The following is a 20,910-nucleotide window of genomic DNA, read 5'->3' as shown; positions in this document are numbered from 1 at the left end:
TAGCACAGCTCTGGTGACATATATCTCTAGTGATGTGACTATTTCTATTATTTTAGAGAATTAGCATAAAGGCTTATAACATAAAGCTGAGGTTTATTAGGTGTAAATGGGATGCAAGGCAAGTCAGAAAGAGCTTATATGTTTCCTAAAGCAGCGGTGGCCTATGGCACGTATGCCACAGCCAGCTGTTCTTATCATTGAAAGCTCTGAAATGTTCACTATCACTGCCCTAAACCATGTATTTCTCAAGCTGTTTTCCTCAACCATTATATCCTACTTCAAGCCTCTGATTTCAGGTGTATTTTAAACATAGCCTAAATTTGTTCCAACTTTACCATTACCTAAGAACTGTTTGTAATTATGGCTTAAATATTAAACTCAAGAGTAAAATTCAGCATTAGATCTCCTTTTCAGAAAATCTAGGAAGAACTTCCAATCCCTTGTAAGTTATTGAGGTTCAACAATCCCAAAACTGGGTGTTGTGGCATACCCCTATAATCCAAGCACTTGGGAGGCTGAGGCAAGAAGATTGCCTTGAGTTTGAGGCCAGCCTGGGGTAGCTACATAGTGAGTTCAAAATCAGCTTAAACTACATTGCAAACTCTTTCTCAATTAAACAAAAAAAAGTGGGGAGGGGGAATCCAAAGTTAAGGTTTTTGTTGCCTTGCCATTGTTGGTGATGTAAAGAATCTGAAACAAACATCTCAGAAGTGGGAAAATAGAGGAGGCCCCAATACAGTCGTCAGGACAGACAAACCTTAATATACCACTATGATTTATTAGAACAAGATTTTCAGTATAGTTGGCCAAGACAAGCTTCTGTCATTATTTCTTACACCTTAAAATAAAATAGACAAATTCATTTGATCAAGAAGTTAGGGTTAATTGGTAGGACTAGGGATATGGCTCGATGGTAGAGTGTTTGCCTAGCATACAGGAAGTCCTAGGTTTGGTCCCCAGCACCAAACAAGCAAACAAAGAGAACAAATTAATGCCCATACAAAAGTTTCTCTCTTCCCTTGCCCTCTCCTCCTCGTCCCTCCCCTTCTCTCCTTCTTTCCCCTAAAACAGGGAAGAAGCTTTTTTGGTTTTGCCTGTGGTGCATCTTATCTATTCCTATTTCCTTCAACTACATTTGCCTGTTTTCCTTTCCAAAACAAGACTCAATTTGTTTGCATGCCTAAACATCCCAGGTACAGTGTTCTGCTCTAGTTAGAAGCGAACACAAGAGACAGATGAGGTAACTTCTAAAATATTTATTGAAAGAAGAAAGTCTACCCTCTTTGAAAGTACTATATGCTCTCCCTAATGAAAATATATTTAAAATTATGAAAATATCTCCTCAAATCCTCTACATGTGAACTTATGACTTTGGGGAAAACATTTGAAAAGCTTGTTTTAATTTAAACTCATTGTCAGTGTTTTGAATCATATTTATGCTAAGCCTTGGAGGGGCAAGAACTCTTTTGTTCTGTGCAATAAGGATCTACAATGTTGAGAATAGTTAGCATTGGCACCTACTGAATCTCCATAAAAATTTAATGAATGAATGTTATGTATTATGTTTCTATAGGTTATATATTTCTATTAGCTCATTAAAAAGAACATTTTATTTCTAATCTCAAAATTGTTTCCTGTAAATGTGAATGACTAAGAATGCATTAATATCAGTTTAAACAATTCCTATATTGTTTCTTGCCAGATTGAATGTACACCATTGTTTGATTCATTATATTTTAGCCACCTAGCAGTTTTTAGTGGTCTTATCAGCAAAGCACTCTACAGAATAAAAGTGTTATATGTTAAACTTTGCCAATTTATGGGGCTGGGGGTTTAGTTCAGCGACATAAGCACCTGCCTTGAAAGCAGGCAGTCGTGAGTTCGATCCCTGACACTGATAAATAAAATAAAATAAAAAAACTTTGCCAATTTATTCAACTAGTTAAATCACATACATGGCAAATATTTATCAGAGTAGAAATACTGTAATCTAGGGCATAATGTCATCAAGGGAACTGGACCAAATACCGCATCCCCAAAATTAAAACCACCAATTTGGCTTTGCAGCAGAAAGAAAAGATTAAGCTGCTAAAAACAAAACAAATGTTTTCTTACAGCATTTCAATTTTAAATCTATTTTTGCCAACCTAGAACACGAAAGTCTTTAAGTAACCACTAGAAATTTCAACTTAATCATTAAGTGGAAGTATTTCACAGGAGGGGTGGGGGAGTAAGATCTGCGTGGCTGTGACAGGCGGTAGGTCACACTGGGCCGTACTAGCCGCCCTCCTTCCCGCCACAGGCAGTCTTTCAGCTGTGGCTTTTTAAAAAACAGGTGTACATCCACGTTGTTTCAGGAAAAGGAAATGGTCCTCCCACATCTAAGCCTCACTCACCCAATTCCCTCTCCACAGCCAGCTCCCATCACTGCTGAATGTTCTGCACTGATTTTTCAATGTTTGTATATTTTTCCATAAATAGAAACTGTACCTTCATTTTTCCACTTGATGCAGTTTTGTACTTTTTACTGGGCTTTTTACCCCACTACTAACATATTTTGACTATCCTTCCTTAGTAGCTTATAAACTCTGCCTCCTTTGATGGACTGCATAATAATTATCTGAAGCCTAAGTTACTCATTTCATGTGGAACTGAGTTTATTTTTAATTTTTTGCTATTATGATAATGCATCTTTTATTTGAATATAAGCTACTCCACAATAAGGATTTTTGTCTTAATCTTTTTATAATTCTGAAGAATTAACATCCAATTTTTTGAAATAAATTATTTACTTTTAAATGATATCAAGTGCTTTCATTCAACTTTTTACTCTGCAAAGCACTAAATGCTCTTTGACTTAGTGATTACTTTTCTAGGTGTTTTTCCTAGTATTTAAAATGACACATATTTAACACCTAGAAGAGAAACTACTAAGTCAAAGAATATGTATTTTAGATGTTGGCAGAGGCTATTCAAAAGCTTTTCACCAAATGTGGGTACTGACTAGATCAAAAAAATTATTATTGCTGTCACCAAGTGTTTAGCACAGTACTTTACACATAGTAGTATTAAAACCTTTTGGTGCTTACATTCAAGAAAATTGTGGTTTTGAGGGAGCATAGGGTTCCGAGGGTATGGGTATACAGTATGTGTGGGCATGGCGAGGCCCTGGCTTCAGTCCCCAGCACCACAGGAAAAGTTATTGTGCCCAAGAAAGGAAGAAAAGGAAGCCGCACAGAGATGCTGTTAGTGCTCGTCTGTTTGCATCCTCCTCGTCACCAGCGGTCCTGAGTGTCCACCACGTGCCAGGCAGTGTACTGACCACGTACGTCCTTTAATCCCTATACACCTTATGAAAGAGATCTTTACCATTCCTAATTAGTAGGTGAATATGTTGAAGCCCAAAGAGGTTAAGTGACTTGTCTAAATCACATAACTAATAAATGAGCAGGAATTAAAAATAAGCAATCTGACTCTAGAGTCCATTTTTGAAAGCAGTGTGGTCATGAAAAAAAGAAAAACAGGCACTGAATGTTGAAGGAACATATGCCAAAGCACTAAGTATATAGTGTTTTCTGAGAGCAGCAGGCAATTCGATGTGGCTTAGGCACTGTTAGGACCTAGTTGCCCAGAAATGGCATAATAGGAGATCAGGACAAAAAGTTGAGCAGAGTACAGATTTTACTAACATATAGGCTCTAAGTACAGGATTTTCAAACAAGAAAATGGCATTTTCCCTTTAAGAGGGAACTGACTGCATTTCTTTTGCTTAGGTTCCTCTGGCTTGATGGCAGTCTCTGATTTTCTTCTTTTATTCATGGCCAGGGCTCCAGGGCTTTTTATCTGTGAAAAGCTGTAGCATTCACTTTTGTCTTCAGAGGATACTGTTTTAGTACTGACAAGATGAAAACTTTCTGTTAACAAAGTATCAATCAGTGAGCCAGTGACATCTGTACCACTGACCAATTTTTGATTATCAGGTTTTATAGAAACATCTGGAGGGGCCAGGGATTTAGCTCAGTGGCATAAGCGCCTGCCTGGCAAGCGCGAGGTCCTAAATTCAATCCCCAGTACTGCAAAAAATAAATAAATACATACATACATACATACATACATACGAAAAAAAAACATCTGGGGACACACATAAAAAGATTAATTATGAAGCATCACTTTAATAACACAAACTATGCATAAATTTACTTCTAACCTGCACCAAAGACACTATTTTCAAGCAAATTGTTTGAGACTTCATTTACAAATCCAAATCAATAACTTAGAATACTGAAAATTGAAGACTTCATACAATTTCCAGTCATTTCAATTTCACATTTAGGAATGTAATCAACATTGATACAATGAGAAATTATGTTTCAGAGCAAATAATTTGATCGAACTAAGTTGTCCTAATTTTTTGTGTATTGTAACAACTGTTTCCAATATTTTAATTTTTTATTTTTTCAAATCCATATTATTCATAGATTAAAAAGAAAAATACTACAACAAAGTTTTAAAGTACATCAAGGCAGTATTTCAATTTTTTATTTACTATTAATCAATTTAATTGATCAAATTAATTGATTTAATCAATTACATTAATGAATATACTTTGTACATTTACAATAGTCCCCATATATCTGATTTTAACCAGTTGTTTGCACTAACATTATAAATTTTTTGGGGACTTATTTCTGCCAAACCCACTTTGCAAGTGAAATTTTGCAAATACGTCAAAAAGATTTTAGTGTGATTTTATTCAACATTGTCAAAGAGCAAAACTTGGGGCTAAAAAGCCTCTGGAGTGGAAATAGCAAAAAACAAAACCAAAGACTTTCATTCCCTTGGCAACTCCACAGAATTAATGCATATAATTCAGGGAAAATATTCCTGAACTTTTTTAGACTGACTGTATGTTGGGTTTACTGTCAACATAACTGCATACATGCATAATATACTGCATATATTAACTTCTTCCTTATCTGCCTTCAAGGATGTTATCTGTATCCTCCCACTATTTATGAAATGTGGGAAAAGGCTCATTTAAATTAGTTTAAAGGGCAAAAAGCTGCTTGGAACATTTCCTTTTTAAGATTATCCCTACAATGGAGCAGTCATGAGGCACACATTTAGAAACCCATCTTGATAAAGAGAACAGTTCAGTAATAACATCTAAGAATCATCAAACTACAAAGCATATTGCCAAAAAGTTTTATTATGTTTGGTATAATAAATTTTTAACATTAATAAATCATTTTATTTATTCCCAAGACCCAGATCTTGATTATATAGCCTAGATACACTTGTCAGAGTATTATAGAGTATCACAAAAGAATATACAAATAGTACATAGCAGTAACAAAGTAGAATGTCCTTAGAAGAAAGTACATCGATTCCCCTGTGAAGCTGAACTGAACAAGAAGATTCCAAGGCACCAAAAAGAATGGACTAAATGAAACAGGCACGCTGGAGACTGAACTTGGTCCTGGCGCGTCGCAGGCAGGCCTTCTACCACTGAGCTGTATCATCAGCCCTTTATTTTAAAAATTTTAAAGGCAACTGTCTTTTTCCTTTTGATCCAGTTTTAAAAGGGAGGGGCAACAAAGACTACCAAACAGACTCTAAAGCATGTAACTGTGACCTTGCTTGCTAACATGCTATAGCGTAAGTGGCCACCTGAAAGATCCAGGCCCGTATTTCTTGCACTGTGAACTTAAATGATAATAAATAAGCAACTTCCAAGGTATAAGTCAGGTTGGCATAGTGAACTATTTAGATGATAACACAGGATGAGGACCCCTTCAGGCTTACTCCACTTGAAGAAACATGAATAGATTCAGACCAGGGCATGAGCAAAACTCAAAAATGTTTGCTAATTAGGCTGTTCCACACTCAACAATGGGCCTTTTAAAGCCAAAATTTTCATCTAATCACCCTAGATCCCCATAATGTCACTTTATTCAGATTGAAACTAGCACAATATAAAAAATTATAGACACAGAATGAAAAAAAATCTGCTCTTAGAACAACTGAAAAGAATACCATATGGTGCTGCAAAAATAAAAACAGCTTCTGGTTTTGGAATTATCTGTTGTGAAAGTACAAATATGCCTTTCTCACAATTTAACAATCTTTCTATAACATAAGCATTTGACATTGTGTACACCCAATAATAGTCCAATTTCAGTTTCTAATGCTGCTTTTCAAAATTACTATTAGGGAAAAAATTACTATTAGAGCAACAGATGTAGTTCAGTGGTAGACTGCTTTCCTAGCAGGCCTAGGTTTGAAAACACACACACACACACACACACACACACACACACACACACACACACATTACTGTCTCCAAAAGCAATTTTTTTTTTGTACCAAGGATTGAACTCATGACCTCACATGCTTGCCAGGCAGGAGCTTGTGCTGCAGAGCTAAATCCTTGCCCCTTCCAAGTGCAATTTTTAAAGAGCGCTTAGTTCTAAGGTTTTTGTTTGTTTGTTTGTTTGTTTGTGTGTTTGTTTTAAACACAAGGAATTACATTTCTAAGTTCTAAGGTATTTTTTTAACATACAATTTTTCTCTTTAAAATCAGTGACACTACTTTCTTTTGGGGTTCTAACTCTTTGAAAAGGGATCTCAAAAGAGGTCACTACTGTTTTACCTTTTTGTCTTTTAAGACAGTCTAGCCAAGGCTGACCTTGAACTTGCCTAAATGTTGAGATTACTCTTGTACAGCATTATGCCTGATTCTTCACCAAATTTTAAAAACCAAATAATTGCGTTGTTTTTCTTTAAGTATCCTATTAATGAATGTAAGTAGTGCAGAGTTAGAACAGTTTGGGAAGGGCCCAGGATTTGGCTTAGTGGCACAAGCGCTTGCCTGGCAGGTACAAGGGCATGAGTTTGATATGGGGTAACAACAACAACATAAAAATAAAACAAAAAAACTAGTTTGGGGAAACAATCAGGTCTTAGATTTTTCTTCACAATCAGCCTATTAATTTGGCTCCCATTTCCCAAAATGGGAAAATTTCCACTTCAACCTCTGTAAAAGGATACTTCAGTAAGTGTAAACTATGTGTCCGGTCATACTGCCCAGTGTTCTCTTATGTGGTAAACGTGACTACGTGAGGTATATTACAAGAAAGGTAGACACTGGCATCCTTTGTGAAGGTCACTGCTCATTTAGCGATTTTTTGTTTTATTGTAAATGAGTATCAAACACATGCAGGCTTTTTTTCACAGCTGGTAAGTTAATGGTAGACCAGCCTTAAGACATTTTCATGGGGGTGGGGGAGGCGCTCAGGTCTGCAGGCTGGAAATCCGCTGGGATCCAGCCAAGGCCCTCGGGGAGAAAGTGAGCTACAGACTCAGGGACAGCTATCTTACTTACTGACCGCCTGCCTGACGTTCTGAGTTAAAAGCTAAGAATGTAACGGGACACTACATTTGCCTAGTAATAACACGTGCCTCTAAGGATGTTTAAAAATACTTTTCTCCACTGAAGAAAAATCAAAGTTCAAATTGTACGCACTGGTGTGCATAAGGAAATCAGGAGAAACAGAGCTATTCCTATAAAAAAAGCAATAATCTCTGAAAAAAATTTATTTCTAAATGAAATCATTAGAAACAGAATAAAATCCATCGAATTACTACTACCTGGGCAACCACAGTTCGTTTCCGCTAGGCAGCCTTGGTTTATGCCCATTGTCCCACGTAATTCCTACTGTTCCCGTTCCGAAAAACGTCCAGGTTTAGGAAATACTTAGTCATTCTAATCCAGCTTCACGTTACCCTAAAACATTAATGTGAATAAACACTTTTTCCAAAAAAGTTTTCAGCACGAGGAACTTTTAGTTATGAGGCAAAACAGCAGAAACTGGAATAGTAAAAACATTGTTCAAAGTACTAAACCCCTGATTCCAGTTGGGTTCTCAGCAGTGCTGTCAGCCAACGGTGGAGAACAAGGTCATGGCAAGGTCTTCGTGGAGGCAGCAGGAGGGTCACCCCAGGAGGGAGTTACTCCTCCAGGTCCGCACTGCAGGTTGCTCTACAAACACTGTGATCCTTCCACTTAGCATCTCAGCTGTTTTTCTGCAAAAGCCAAACATTCTACAAAACCTTGAGTGTTTCAGCTTAGGAAATGCACCTCCAAGACAGCAGGTCTCCGCCTCGGCAGGTGCTGGTTTAGGAGTTCAACCGAAGTGCCGAGTTCATAGAAAAGAGCTTCTCGGAAGCCTAAACTAACCTGAGAATCAGAGGGTAATAAAGTTGGTGAGTTCACAAAAAACCTAAGATGAAACTAAATAAAACACCATGTCTGACCACAAAAATCTGACCACCAACCACCCTGAACTCCTGATCTCTGCCACCTACCGTATGTGCCAGCTGAGGGGGGAAGCTGATTTATGGTAGAAAGCTTTGCTGTGCTGATCTTCCCTCCCTCGTTCACAGTGTCCAGTTCCTGACAACTCATTCTTCCCTAGTTTTAAACTAGAAGCTACAGACCAATTACCGTGAATGTTGCAGGTTTATATGCCTAAGATATGGAGAGCAGAGAATAATGAAACCTGAAGAACTGGCTGCAGGGCAACCACTGCAAGACAGACAGTATATCCATAGCTGTTTGCAAGCTGGAGTAGCCTGGGAACTTTAAGATACAAAACCAGAAACCAACATACGAAACTAGTTTAACTAGGAAACTGCCAGTTTTCTGAAGACTTTACCATCTGCTTGGGCTGGGGTGCGGCACGATGGTAGGACTCTTGCTTGCCATGTGTGAGCGCCTGTGTCAATGCTCAGCACTGCCAAAAATGAAATCTCCACGGTGTCCTGGTCCAGGTGTAAATCTTGTATTGGAAAAAAAATTACTGGGAGAAAAGCATTTCCCCTCCTCAGACTTATTTACTATGAACCTTCATTGCAGACCTAAGATTTACAGAGAAACTGTCTGGATTTCGTTCCCTTAACAACTCTGGTGACTAGCCACAAGTAATCTGTTAGGAATGAGGCAGCCTGTATCTTACCTACCAGTTTCCTCTTCACTTCTCATAGCTAGAAGGAAATTATTTCTCCTGTACTTTGTATTTACCGTTCCCCACCTCCTCCTGCTTACCTTTTCTACTCAACTAAATTAGACATTCTATTCTGTGAAATTCTACTCCACTTAATGGGCTTTCAAAAGGAATTCATTTCCATGACAGAAATAAAGCAATTCCTAAGACTGCTTTTTCATCTTAATTCTAAGCAAGTTTAGAAAATTAAATATTTTTATACCGTAGGCATCTTAAATCTGTGAGCAGACAGGACAGTAATTAGTGTTCACTGGTTAGTACTTTATTAATAGATAAGACTGTTTCATGACCCACTGTCAAATTAACCTTACTACACCTGGAATTTTGTAAGTGGACTGGTTTGGTTGTAAGGTTGCTGACACTTTAGAACAGAATCATGCTTAGCTACAGTAAAGGTACCTTTCCCATTTCCTGCTCACAGGTGTTGGATCTCTTTTAAAAAAATTCTCTCTTCACATAGCCACTCAACACTTAAGCAATTTATCACCTTTAGTGAAAATTAAACAAAGGAGCAAAGGGTAGGCTTAAACCACTACCCTCCTAAAAATGTAAACGGACCAGAAAAAATGTGAGATTTCTGTCTACATAAAATTTACTTTTCAGAGGCTGGCGATTTAGCTCAGCGTCATAAGCGCGCCTGCCTTGCAAGTGTGTGGTCGTGAGTTCGATCCCTGGGACCAATAAAAAAGAAAAAGACCAAGGGGAAAAAAAAAGAAAAATTTACTTTTCGGTGAGAAAGGAGTCAACCTCTAGAAAACCTTCGAAATCCAATCTATTGTCTTTTTTAAAAGAATGTTCACTGTCTGAGAAAATTGCTTTACAAGACTTCACTGCATGCTTGAAGGCCTTCATCAATTTAAATCAGGTATTCTCTCACCTCCCGTTCTGTCTGGTATGTTCTGTGACAGGCTTACCCACGTTGGTCCTGAGCTCCCGAGCTCTAGAGATCCTTAGCCTCCCCAGTGGCTGAAGCCACAGGCATGCTAACCTCCTCTCTCTCCCCACCTCCAATTTTTATCTAAACATAGCCAATATGGAATAGGGGGTATTTAATTTAAAAGCACTCTTTAGAAAGGAAAAAGTTCATGTCTGTGATACTGTATTTTTATGCTACTGAATATAAACAATGTGTATTGAGTATCAAACATTATTTTTGAAGGGAATATTTTTGGAGAAAAATACCTATCTGGACTGTTTTCCAAATTCTGAACCACTACTCTGATCTCTAACAATGTCTATCAAAAAGCAGAACACTACATGGTTGAGATTTTATAATAGTTTATATTTGCACACAAATTCTGCCACATTGTTCAGCACCACCAAAGTAAAACTCTTGACTCTTGCACTGAAAATGAGAAACCCATCTATCATTTGTTCCCAGTAAAAAACCGACTGTTCCATAAAATCAGCTGCTTTAGTCAGACAAGAAGTAAAGTTTGAAAAATGGTCTTTCCAAGTTGCCAATTCATCAAATAGAGACCATTCCAGGAACATGGCAGGACCAAAGAAAGTGAGGAGGCCAAGCAAAAGGATGACCACAAGCAACAGATAGAAGCTCCAGGGTATCTTGCTAATCAGTGTACCAGTGTCCTGAGGCAAAGCAAGTTTGTCCACATCTATTAATTTAATATCCTCCCACTGACTGGTATCAAAGTTCTTCATAAAAGGGCTTGTGGGCAAATTAGAGGGAGGTAAAGGAGTCTCCTTGATTACTTTGATTTTCTCCCTGAACTCCTGCATCTGTTGTAGAAATATGATGGGTTCTGACACATCTTTGAAAGCCTCAGCAATATTAAAGGCCATTCGTTGCTCCTGTAAGATTGTATTGAGCTTATTGATCTCTGGGTCATAGGCCTGCATAACTGCAAGTTTCATGGTCTCAAAGTCAGACAGGATTTCATTTTTCTTTTGATCTAATGTGTGTTGTAATTTCTCAAAAAACTCCTTGACTTTATCAGAATCTTTAGTCAGTAGCTGTAGGGATTTCCTCTTGCTAGTTTCCAAAGTATCCAAGCGAGAAAGAGCATCTCCCCGACGCCAGGTCTCAAAACTCTGGAAGAGGGACTCAAAGGCATCCCTCTCCTGAACATAGGCATCTTCAATAGAACAGAAGACATGCTTGGTGTGGTCACCACGAGTAGCACAGATCCCACAAATCAGCTGCATATCAGTTAGGCAGAAAATGTTGAGAGGCTGCCCCAAGTGTCCTTTACACACTGGCATTTTGGGAGAGATCTTGATTTTGTTGTACTTCTCCACAATACCCTTCAGGGAGTAATTAACCTGCAGGCTATTAACTCCAGTAGCTGAAGTTTCTTTCCGACATGTTGGGCACTTGAATGGAGCTGGTCTCCATAAAGAATTGCGCACATTCCCTTCTAGGAGACCTTCTAAGCATTTTTTGCAGAAGTTGTGTGAGCAAGGCAAAACTCGAGGATCATCAAACAGACTGCAGCAAATTGGACACGTGAGGTCTTCTTCGAGCAGCTCCATCACATCCTAACAGAGAAAACACATTTTATTCCAGGATCCCCTCTAGTAGCACTGTATAGTAATAAGCAGCGAACTTCACCTTAAATGATGTGAAATACCAGCCAAACAAAGGACGTGAGGGCTGTGGGAAGGGAATGCACAGCACAGCAGGATTAATGAGCAGGAGCAGAGGGCCACCGTGCGAACTTCCCAATAGCAGGCTTTGGCTAAGACAGAGTTAAAACTAGGACAAGTGCAAGTTGAACCAGCAGGACCCAACTGATTGTTTCAAAACAGAGAGCTGACTACTAGCTGTCAGAAACAAAGCTACTCAGTGTTTGTAATAGAATGAGTTCTTTACTGTGGGCCCACAAATGTAAAATGGTATGCTATTTAAAAGAGACAGAAATATAAAGCTAGGCATGTATTCTCATGTAAACTTACCAGGATTTGGCATGTTTTTTCTATCTTAAAGATCACAACTATTAAAATCATTTTTAAAAGCGTGAGAATTCCAATTTACTCTTGCCTAGAAAGTTAAATGAATTTTTTGGTTGTGTTTTATTAAACTATCGGAATAACAAAGCCATCTTGTAGCATCAGTTCTCAAAATGTAATGGTTAGAAACCTGATTGTCTGCCTTTAGGGAATCCACAAAATCACAGTCGTTTTGTAGCCTGCTCACGTCTGCATTCACACTGCAGAAGCGCTGGTGGGCAGATACTGTTGGAGGCGGCACAGGAATCGGGCAAAGCGGTCAGCAGCAGCGAACTGTGCCAGCAGCCACTGTGCTCCTCACTGTGCACCACAACGCATGGGGTGAGAGGTTTCACTTTTATTTTCAAATATCCTTGATAAAGCAGCAGACACTGCTCATTCTGTTAAAGTCTTGACGCTTGTCTACGTATCTTTTTAGTATTTTGTCTGACAAGAAGTACTCACAAAAGCACTTCTGCCTACCAGCAGATGGTATCTGGAGCAAAGCACTCACGCTACTGAGCTGCAAGGTAAACCAGCTGCCTTTTTTATGGAATCATTTTTACTTGGAGGCACAAAAGACAAACTGGATCTATTCAGATTTAGGTTAACTGACAGTCATTTTTTTGAAAATGAACAAAATGAGTTGTGTTACTCCAAGAGGGAAAAAATGACAGTATTTTTTGAAAAAATAATGAAAAACGTTGGGTTTTATATGAAAATTAGAATTTTGGAAAATATCTGCCACTGTAAGCTTGACAGCGTTCCACTTTAATTAAAGACTGAGATAGGTGGTAATATTACTGAATGTGAAGGCCATTTAATGAGGTAGCTCAATATTTAGAGATTTGTATAATATAATGAACTAGTAATTTTTCAAGTCATAATGCTTATTTATAAATCATGCTTAAGTAAAAGGCCCATCCAAGGCAAAGAAAATCTTTGAAGAACATGGAGGATACCCTTAACAGGGACAAAAAGAAATTTAGGCAACCAAATACGACCAAAAGCAAAAGGGAAAATGTCCCACACAAAACAAGTTAGAAGTAATAATCATCCCAAAGTCATAATCAAGTTACAGCTCTTAAAATGAACCTCAGAGGAAAAACACTACTTGAAGTCTCTTTTTTAAAATGCTTCAAAATTACAATAGATCACCTGTTCCATTTTTAGTGATACTGCTTACAAATTTTGGTTTATAATTTAAGATGCTTATTTTCATTCACTTTAAAAGACATACTTTTTTTTTCTTCCTTAGCTTTCTGTCTCCTTATACTCAAACTTTCCCTAGGACAAAATTATATTACACTTCCATCATTAACTCTTTTAGAGAAAACTGAGACAGCAGCCTGACCCAAGAAACCAGGCAGGTTTTGCCATATCAAGTTTTAAAGGAAAATATGTGAAAAAAAAAAAAAAAAAAAGATCTTCAGTCTCGTAAGTAAAGAACATTCATCACAGTAGTTTCTTAAAATATGGCTAAAACCTACAATCTGAAGAAATCAACAGTTTACTTCATTAACAGATTTCTAATGTGAAACATATATCCTCTCCAGTTCTTACTTTTAGCTATCTCCCACTTACATGTAAACAAACACAACTACTGTTTGTTAAAATCGCAAATTAATGTCAAGTTACCTGTATGACAGTCAAACGTTCCTCCAAGAGTAACTTCTTCCTTTGAATATTTCTAAATACCCAAAACGTACAAATTGTGAAGCACACTAATATTCCGAGTAAGAGTTTCTCAGCTGTTTTACAGCTGAACATGTATCAGGTTTCTAGCATCTCTGAAATCAGCCTCATGTTCCTACCACGTTTCTCCCATTACCAGAAATTTTTAAACCAACTACCAAGCTATCCAGCCAGAAAGACTACAAAAAAATTATTAATTCTATACTGAAATATTGAACAACTCCTATAAATATAACCACCAAGACATGAAAAATGCAAAAAACCAGTAATACACAGGAAACAAGTCATAAATGATCTCACTATGTAGCCCAGCCTACTTTAATTTGTGGTGATCCTCCTGCCACCATCTCCAAAGTGGTGGATTACAGGTGTGTGCCATCACACCTGGCACAATTTTATTTTTAAACAACTGAGCCAGAAATTTAGCTCAGCAGTATAAGCGCCTGCCTGGCAAGCACAAAAGTTGTGAGTTGATCCCTGATACCAAAAACAAAAGCAATAAACCAACCGACTAAAAAGAAATGTACTATAAAAGGTGTTTGTGGGTTTTTTTGAGTCAAGGTCTTTATATGTAATCCAGGCTGACCTTGAACTTGCAATCCCCTTGCCTCAGCCTCCTGAGCAGTTCAGTCACAGCAATGGTAGGATTACAGCTATGTGCTACACTGCCCCGTTATTCATTCACCCTTAAAGAAAAGTTAATATCCTACAGACCATCTGTATTGGTTACTTTTCTTGTTCCTGAAACAAAATACCTGACATCCACAAGTCAAAGGAGGCAAGATTTACTTAAGTTCAGTTTCAGAGGTCTGAGTCCACAGCCGGCTGGCTGGTTCCAAGGCAAAGGGCATCTCAGAAGTAACGGTCCAGGGCATACCCGTAGGAGCCAGCAGAGCAGCAAGCCGCACCGGCAAGCAGCAAGCCTGCCTTCCCTTTCCTCATCCCAGCTACTACAAACTTCTGGGGGTGCCACCCTCACCTAGAGTGGGGCTTCTGTCTTCGGTAAACCCATTCGGCCTCACTCAGAACCCTGCTAATTCCAATCAGTGGACTAGTTTAGTACCACCCACCCGTCATCCCAGTATCACATCCTTAACCCACATTCACACCCCCATATCCAGCCACCTCCAAAAACCCCACCTATGACCACATGAGGGTTGTGGGAGGGGACATCCAGATACAAACCATAACAACACCTATTAAAAAACTAAAAAAGGATTCTCATCACTCTGCATATTCCACTAGTTGTTGACTATATAGTTTTTGAGAGTATTACCCCAGAAATTTTCAATTCATATTAGCAAAGAAAAAGAAAAGGGTGTTGTGGCTTAGGATTTCCCCCCAGGGCCTTAAGCAATGCTCGGGCAAGCACTCAACCACCGTGCCACATCCACAACCCTTTACAGAGATTTAAATCAAACTTCTTTCCCTTAACACATCCTCAAATTTAAGACTTTCAAAAGTACCTAAGTTTTAGGTAACAGCAAATACTTATTTTATAGACATACTGTCTTAAATTATGCTAAACTCTAAGCCAAAAGCCTAGTAACTTAGAACAATGTTTTTTTTTTTTTGGCACCTGAGATCGAACTCACCACCTCACACTTGCCAGGCACTTAAACCACTGAGCTAAATCCCCAGCCAATGTTTGATTTTAAAAAAGAAAAAACGGGCTGGAGGTTTAGCTCAGCTGCATAAGCGCCTGCCTTGCAAGCAGGCAGTCGTGAGTTCGATCCCCGGTACCTGATAAAAAGGAAAAAGGCCAAAAAAAGAAAAAAAAAAATCAGTCATTATGAGCACCCCAGATCTTCATCTTACAACATACTTTTATGACGCTTAGGAAAAAACAAGGAGCAAGACCCTCGATACCATACTAACTGAGTTTAAAATATAAAACAGTTTAAGGCAGTTAGTATTAGCCTGCATCTGTGCATTACCTACATATATATCTTGAGAAAAGATGGTGATAAAAAGGGAAGGAATGAAATAAAATAAAATGCTGTACTTGAATTCATCTAGCTCAACACCTAACTTTAAAAATACTGGCCTCTGAATTGTACATCGTTAGTACAGAACCTGAGTTCTCCAATTCTTGCACCTCAGCCCTGTACAAATCAGTATTCTAAAGGGCAGGAGTGGGAGAGCATTTTATTTCCTATGCTCAAGGTCCTGGCCTCAGTCTCCAGCATCTAAAAAACAAATCAAGTATCCTCATTCATAAAATGAAGTTTAATCACAGCTCTTCCAAATGATTATGATTACTGTTATTTTTTAACAAATTAGGCAGTAAGACACACTCCAGGGAAGGAGAAAGAACACAAAACCTACTTCTGAATATGCACCTGGATTCAAGCACCATTTACCCTTCATGCAATAAGGAGTTTTTTTAATACTAACTTCCTCATACTGTTTGAGAATTTTGTAAATTGCTAAACTATGTAAGTGTAAGGTTTTCAATTACACGTAAAACTATAAATACTCATTTTAGGTATACAAGGTTGAAGGTATTAACCAAGAAAGGGTCTTAAAACAGACTTAGATTTGAACAGTAATTTCGAGGAAAGCCAATGCAAATGTTACAAAGTATATCATATCTAAACAAAACCAAGGGCAAGGAGGCCAGCCAGATAACCTATCAGAAATGTACACGAGGAAAAGAACAGTTTAACATTAAGGAAAGTCTTAGCAGGGAGGTTTAAAAAGTCAGATTGTACCTCCTCCTCCACAAAAAGTATTTTTTAGGGAAGGACAGGAGACTGAAGAAATGCTATCTTCTGGGGGTGGGGGGTTCAAGTCAATGGTAGAGCACTTGCCTAGCATGTGAAAGGCCCTGGATTCAATCCCTGTACCAAACAAATTTTTAAAAATAATAATGTATCTTTTGGTTGTGCAATAGAGAAATACAAGCAGTTAATAGCTCTAAGTTCTACTGGCAGGAGTGTCTATATCAATGAGATTCTGCTTTTAAAACGCCAAATATATATAAAGATCTGTACAATCACTAAAATGTAACCCTGTTATACAAGCCCCAGCAGCCTGACAATTCACCAGGCACGAGAGGGAAAAAAAAAAATACTGTAAAAGCCTCTTTTCCTTTCCAAGGTAAATATCTAGATACAATAATTTCCAATAACTACCACATAAAAGACTGCCAAGTATAAATTGTTTTTTCTGAGTTCTGACAATACGATAGGAACAAAGACCACCAACGAAAGAAAGAGAGGGGAAATATATATTTTACACACAGTGCAATTCCGAAAGGCTCTGGGCCTAACAAAATTGGGTTGTCTTAAAATATGAGGATATCACAAAGAAAAAATTGTTTACCTCTGTCCCCGGCAAGCAGGTGTATTTGGCAGGATTGCTACTTCCCAGGACAAGGCAATTGGGTTGTTTTTTACGTACTAGCAAACTTGTGGATGCTGCAGGAAAAAGAGAAGAGAGTGTTACGCGCTTATCTACCGAGGATCTGCACTCTTGATCCTCAATTTTTTCAATCGACTGACAAAGAGAGCCCGCCAGAAGCAGTGGCGGGCTAGGCAGCCCGCGGGGAGCGGCCGGGGCGCTTTGTGCTGAGCCGCCCGGCCAGGGCGCCCTCCCGCGGCACCTGCAGCCCGCCGGCCGGGCCGGGCGTCCACCCCGCGCCGCTCCTCCCCGCGCCTTCCGGCAGCCCCAGCCCCGCAGGTCCCCGCGCACCGGACCCACCCCCGCTGCCACCTCCCTGTCCCGAGAGGGGCCGGGCGCGGGGTGGTCTCCGACCTCCAGCACGCGGGGCGGCCCGCGCTGCAGCCTCCAGCCGCCGAGACGCGCGGCACGCGCTCGCCACCGCCGCAAGATGGAGTCGGGCGCCGGCCCCGCCCCGCGCCGCCGGCCCCGCCCCCGCGCCGCCCGCCCGGACGCCCGCGCGCTCCCCGCGCAGCCTGCACCCGACGCGGCCGCCGGGCGGGGCGGGGCGGGCCGGGCCGGCGCGCACCTTCCTTCCCGCAGCGCTGCGCGCCCGGGCCGCCGGGACGGACGTCTCCTCGCTGGGCGACGCGCCCGGAGATGGCTGGGTTTGGATTGTTGTACTTTTTTTTTTGTTCGTTGCATTTTAAGGAACAAAAAAAAAGGCCAACCCTTCACACCATTCATTTGCACCTCAGGAGCGAAAGCCTGGCACTGCCGTCCGCCCGTCGGTCCAGCCTGGGCTCCGGCCAGGCGCAACTACCAGGAGGTCAACTGCGGTCCCCCTTTCTCCAGCTTTATGTCAGTGTCCTTTCGATTTTTAGGCAGAATACCTTCGACCCAATTCTCGTTTAACGCTTGTAGGAGAAAGCACAATGGTTTTTGTCTTTGGAGTGGAGAAGGAACTTTAAATTTGGTTCTGACCGGACTCTCCTGGTGTCCACTGTGTATGGGGACCTGGCCACTGAAGGATCAAAGGTGAATGAAGAAACTGAGGCCGGTACAGAACCACAGAGTAGGCCCCAGGGTCGCTTTCAGTCCCACTAAAGAGTGGGTTTGGGGGGGAAATAGCCAGAGGCTTTGGCGAAAAGATGTTCAAAACCTACTGTGCTTAGTTCTTAGGCCCTTGATTAACAATGATTTGTAAAAACGCCCTCCACTTCCTGTTCGCCTCCCTTGCGCAGCAAGGTACACTTAGAATACTGGCTGCAGTCCTGCTCTCTCCTGCAGCACGTACAGGAAAACAGTTCCTATAATTTCTGTTAGACTCAAGGACACTGGAACGGGAATTCCGATTCTTACACTGTAAATGAGGAAACGGGTGAAATGACTTTAACATGAAAAACGGCTGAGGCTAAAATCGGATTACACATACATACATGACGCAGTCAGTGCCAATGAAAACGGCGCCCAGGCCCTCACTAAGATAGTATTATTAAAAATAAATTAGCTCACGGAAACATTTCAAACACTTACAGTGAAATGATACAGGAGTGCACATTATTATCCTTAATATAATTATATAACACATAGATACGTGGTTAGAGCAGGTCGATAGTGGATACTAATATACTTCTGCTCAACTAAACGTAAAACACCCATTAAATCTGCATAGCAATCTCTAGACTAAAGTTACTAAACAGCACGATATATTAAAACTCTTTAAGAAGAAGAAAATGGGAAGGGGAAAAAGAATAGCTTTCCCCAGGGAACTGCTTGCTGTGAGTGCTGAGCCTGCAGAGTAACCGCCGGGTGAAACCTGCAGGCCCGGCGCGTCCTTCCGGGAAGAGCACAGTGTAACTGGATCCCGTGAGAGCGGCAACCATCAAAACGCTTGTCACGCTGGAATTTCCTTCTATTGATCTTTCTTTAAAGAACTAAACAGCTGACACTTGAAATTCACCCATCAGTACAGCAGTAAGACTGTAAATATACAGTTTTATGCGTTTGTGCAACATGTACATTTTTACAGGGTAGAAAGGGAATACAGTATATGTACTTTCATTGTTGGACTGATTTATTCCATGATATCGTTTTTATCCTGGGACTTCACAAAGTTCAAAACTTCTTAGCTCCCTTCCCTACCTACCAAAACATAAGTGATAAAGATGTTCCAAGTTAGTGTACACTGAAATGAAAACTGTCAGAGGGAAATGAATTTAGTAATTAACTGCGGGGTGACCGTGTGTAGGGGAGGAGCCCCGGGGAGGCTCCTAGACATGCTGAGACGCTGTATTATTCTGCCCTTCCCTAAAGCTGTCGGTCAGGAAATGCAAGGCCCAGCGTTCCCCACTGAGGGGACGCACTAACCAAGCACCACACATGCACAGGGCAGTAGAAAGAACACAGGCTTTACAGTTAGTTCACTAGCCAAACTATTATTGCCACTTACTAGTTTTTCAGATAATTTCAGAGTATTCAGATTATTTTCAGATTATCCTAAACCTCAGTGTTTTTTCTGTAAAATGAAAATTGTGATACATTTGATTACAACTAGGTAGACATAAAGCAACCACCATTGTGTCTGACAGTGCTTAATAAATGGTTAACATGGAAAAAGAAAAACATGCTTATTTTGTTGCCTTGGATTTTACTTATTTTTTATTATTATTATTTTTTTGTCGTTACCAGGGATCGAACTCATGACTGCCTGCTTGCAAGGCAGACGCTTATGCCGCTGAGCTAAATCCCCAGCCCCGATTTTACTTTTTTTAAAGCTATATGTTTTAAGAGAAATGAATATTCAAAACATTCCATCCACGGCCGGGGATTTGGCTCAACGGCATAAGCGGCTGCCAGGCAAGCGTGAGGTTGTGAGTTCCATCCTCGATACCAAAAAAAAACCCACAGAAACATTCCATCGAAAGGCAAAAATCCGTTCATCACAAAAAAGAGAAAAATAAGCCTTGATGATGGTAAATGGATTGCTTCTCTAGTTTGAAGAAAATTCCAGATTCCATATATTTTGTTTTATTTTTATATTGATTTTTTTCCCCATATATATGTTAGTATGGTAAGATCAGTTAGCTTTGTAAGAAACTGAAAAACATGTAAGCAACAGTAAACTTGGCCTTTAGTTGTTTCAGTAGATGCAAAACATTTTAAGAATAAATTCAGGCAATTAAGGCAATGTTAATGTATGCGTATAATTTTAAAAATTATATAATCCTTAGGATTGTGTTAGAAACCAAAAGTGCCAGTCAAGGCATTTCCCAAACCTAGGCCACTGAGGCTTTCCTCAGGTAGCCCGCCTGGGCACTCTACGGTGTACTTTTAACTTGCTTTCTCCGTCCAAGCTTGCTCTGCAGGGCCAGGTTCTCCCTCATGTGTCACTGTTACTTTTTAATATAAACTTGTCAGTGCTAGAGAGAAGAAAGGAAAGAAAGAAAGAAAGAAAGAAAGAAAGAAAGAAAGAAAGAAAGAAAGAAAGAAAGAAAGAAAGAAAGACTGAGATTAAACAGAATCTTACTGTGAGAAACGGGAAGCCACTGATGAATAATTGTGCATGTAGCACTAGAAACATGAAAGCAGAATCTTTGGAAGATTAAATTGAGATCATCCAAGACTTAAGGGAGAAGAAAGTTCTTTTACTACTTCTCAGATTTATTGAAAAGTACAGATTTCTTAAGATGTAATTAAATGAAAGTATAACATGTTATAATCTTTTGGAACCATTTGATATAAAATATCTATTAAATTCCTCAGAAAAATATAATGTAGAATTAATCATGACAAATATTTTCTTAAAGCCCTACAG

At 39.6% G+C, this 20,910-nt stretch overlaps 2 protein-coding genes and 1 long non-coding RNA gene across 4 annotated transcripts in view; 1 reads left to right on the top strand and 2 right to left on the bottom strand.

Annotated features, from left to right (window-relative positions):
- The window catches only part of LOC106025137 (uncharacterized), an 83,760-nt gene that overhangs the window by 50,607 nt on the left and 12,243 nt on the right, over window positions 1-20,910 (top strand). Inside the window, exons 7-8 of one of the 2 annotated variants that reach the window (XR_010041841.1) lie at window positions 12,454-12,544; window positions 13,273-17,042. The exons of the other annotated variant lie outside the window; for it this stretch is intronic. This is a non-coding gene — a long non-coding RNA (uncharacterized LOC106025137). Of the gene's footprint in view, window positions 1-12,453; window positions 12,545-13,272; window positions 17,043-20,910 lie in introns of those variants that run through there. 2 annotated transcript variants of the gene reach the window in all.
- On the bottom strand, window positions 5,190-10,317 carry Kcnrg (potassium channel regulator). The gene is given in 6 exon segments (XM_005008537.4): window positions 5,190-7,944; window positions 7,947-8,004; window positions 8,007-8,107; window positions 8,110-8,262; window positions 8,265-8,380; window positions 8,382-10,317. Coding segments are annotated over 6 exon segments (567 nt in total). The 5' UTR covers window positions 8,468-10,317; the 3' UTR covers window positions 5,190-7,891.
- Window positions 10,327-20,910, bottom strand: part of Trim13 (tripartite motif containing 13) — a 94,450-nt gene continuing 83,866 nt past the window's right edge. Inside the window, exons 3-4 of the mRNA XM_003477489.5 lie at window positions 17,037-17,131; window positions 10,327-11,564 (exon numbers count right to left, since the gene is read on the bottom strand). Of these exons, the coding sequence (XP_003477537.3) occupies window positions 10,335-11,564; window positions 17,037-17,131 (1,325 nt within the window). The 3' untranslated portion in view covers window positions 10,327-10,334. The remainder of the gene's footprint in view (window positions 11,565-17,036; window positions 17,132-20,910) is intronic.

Source organism: Cavia porcellus, unplaced genomic scaffold, assembly GCF_034190915.1.
Source record: "Cavia porcellus strain 051 isolate PalLab524CR breed Dunkin Hartley unplaced genomic scaffold, mCavPor4.1 scaffold_21, whole genome shotgun sequence".
Lineage (NCBI taxonomy): Eukaryota > Metazoa > Chordata > Mammalia > Rodentia > Caviidae > Cavia > Cavia porcellus.
The sequence above is the reverse complement of the archived record's forward strand: the minus strand, read 5'-3'. Positions and strand labels throughout refer to the sequence as shown.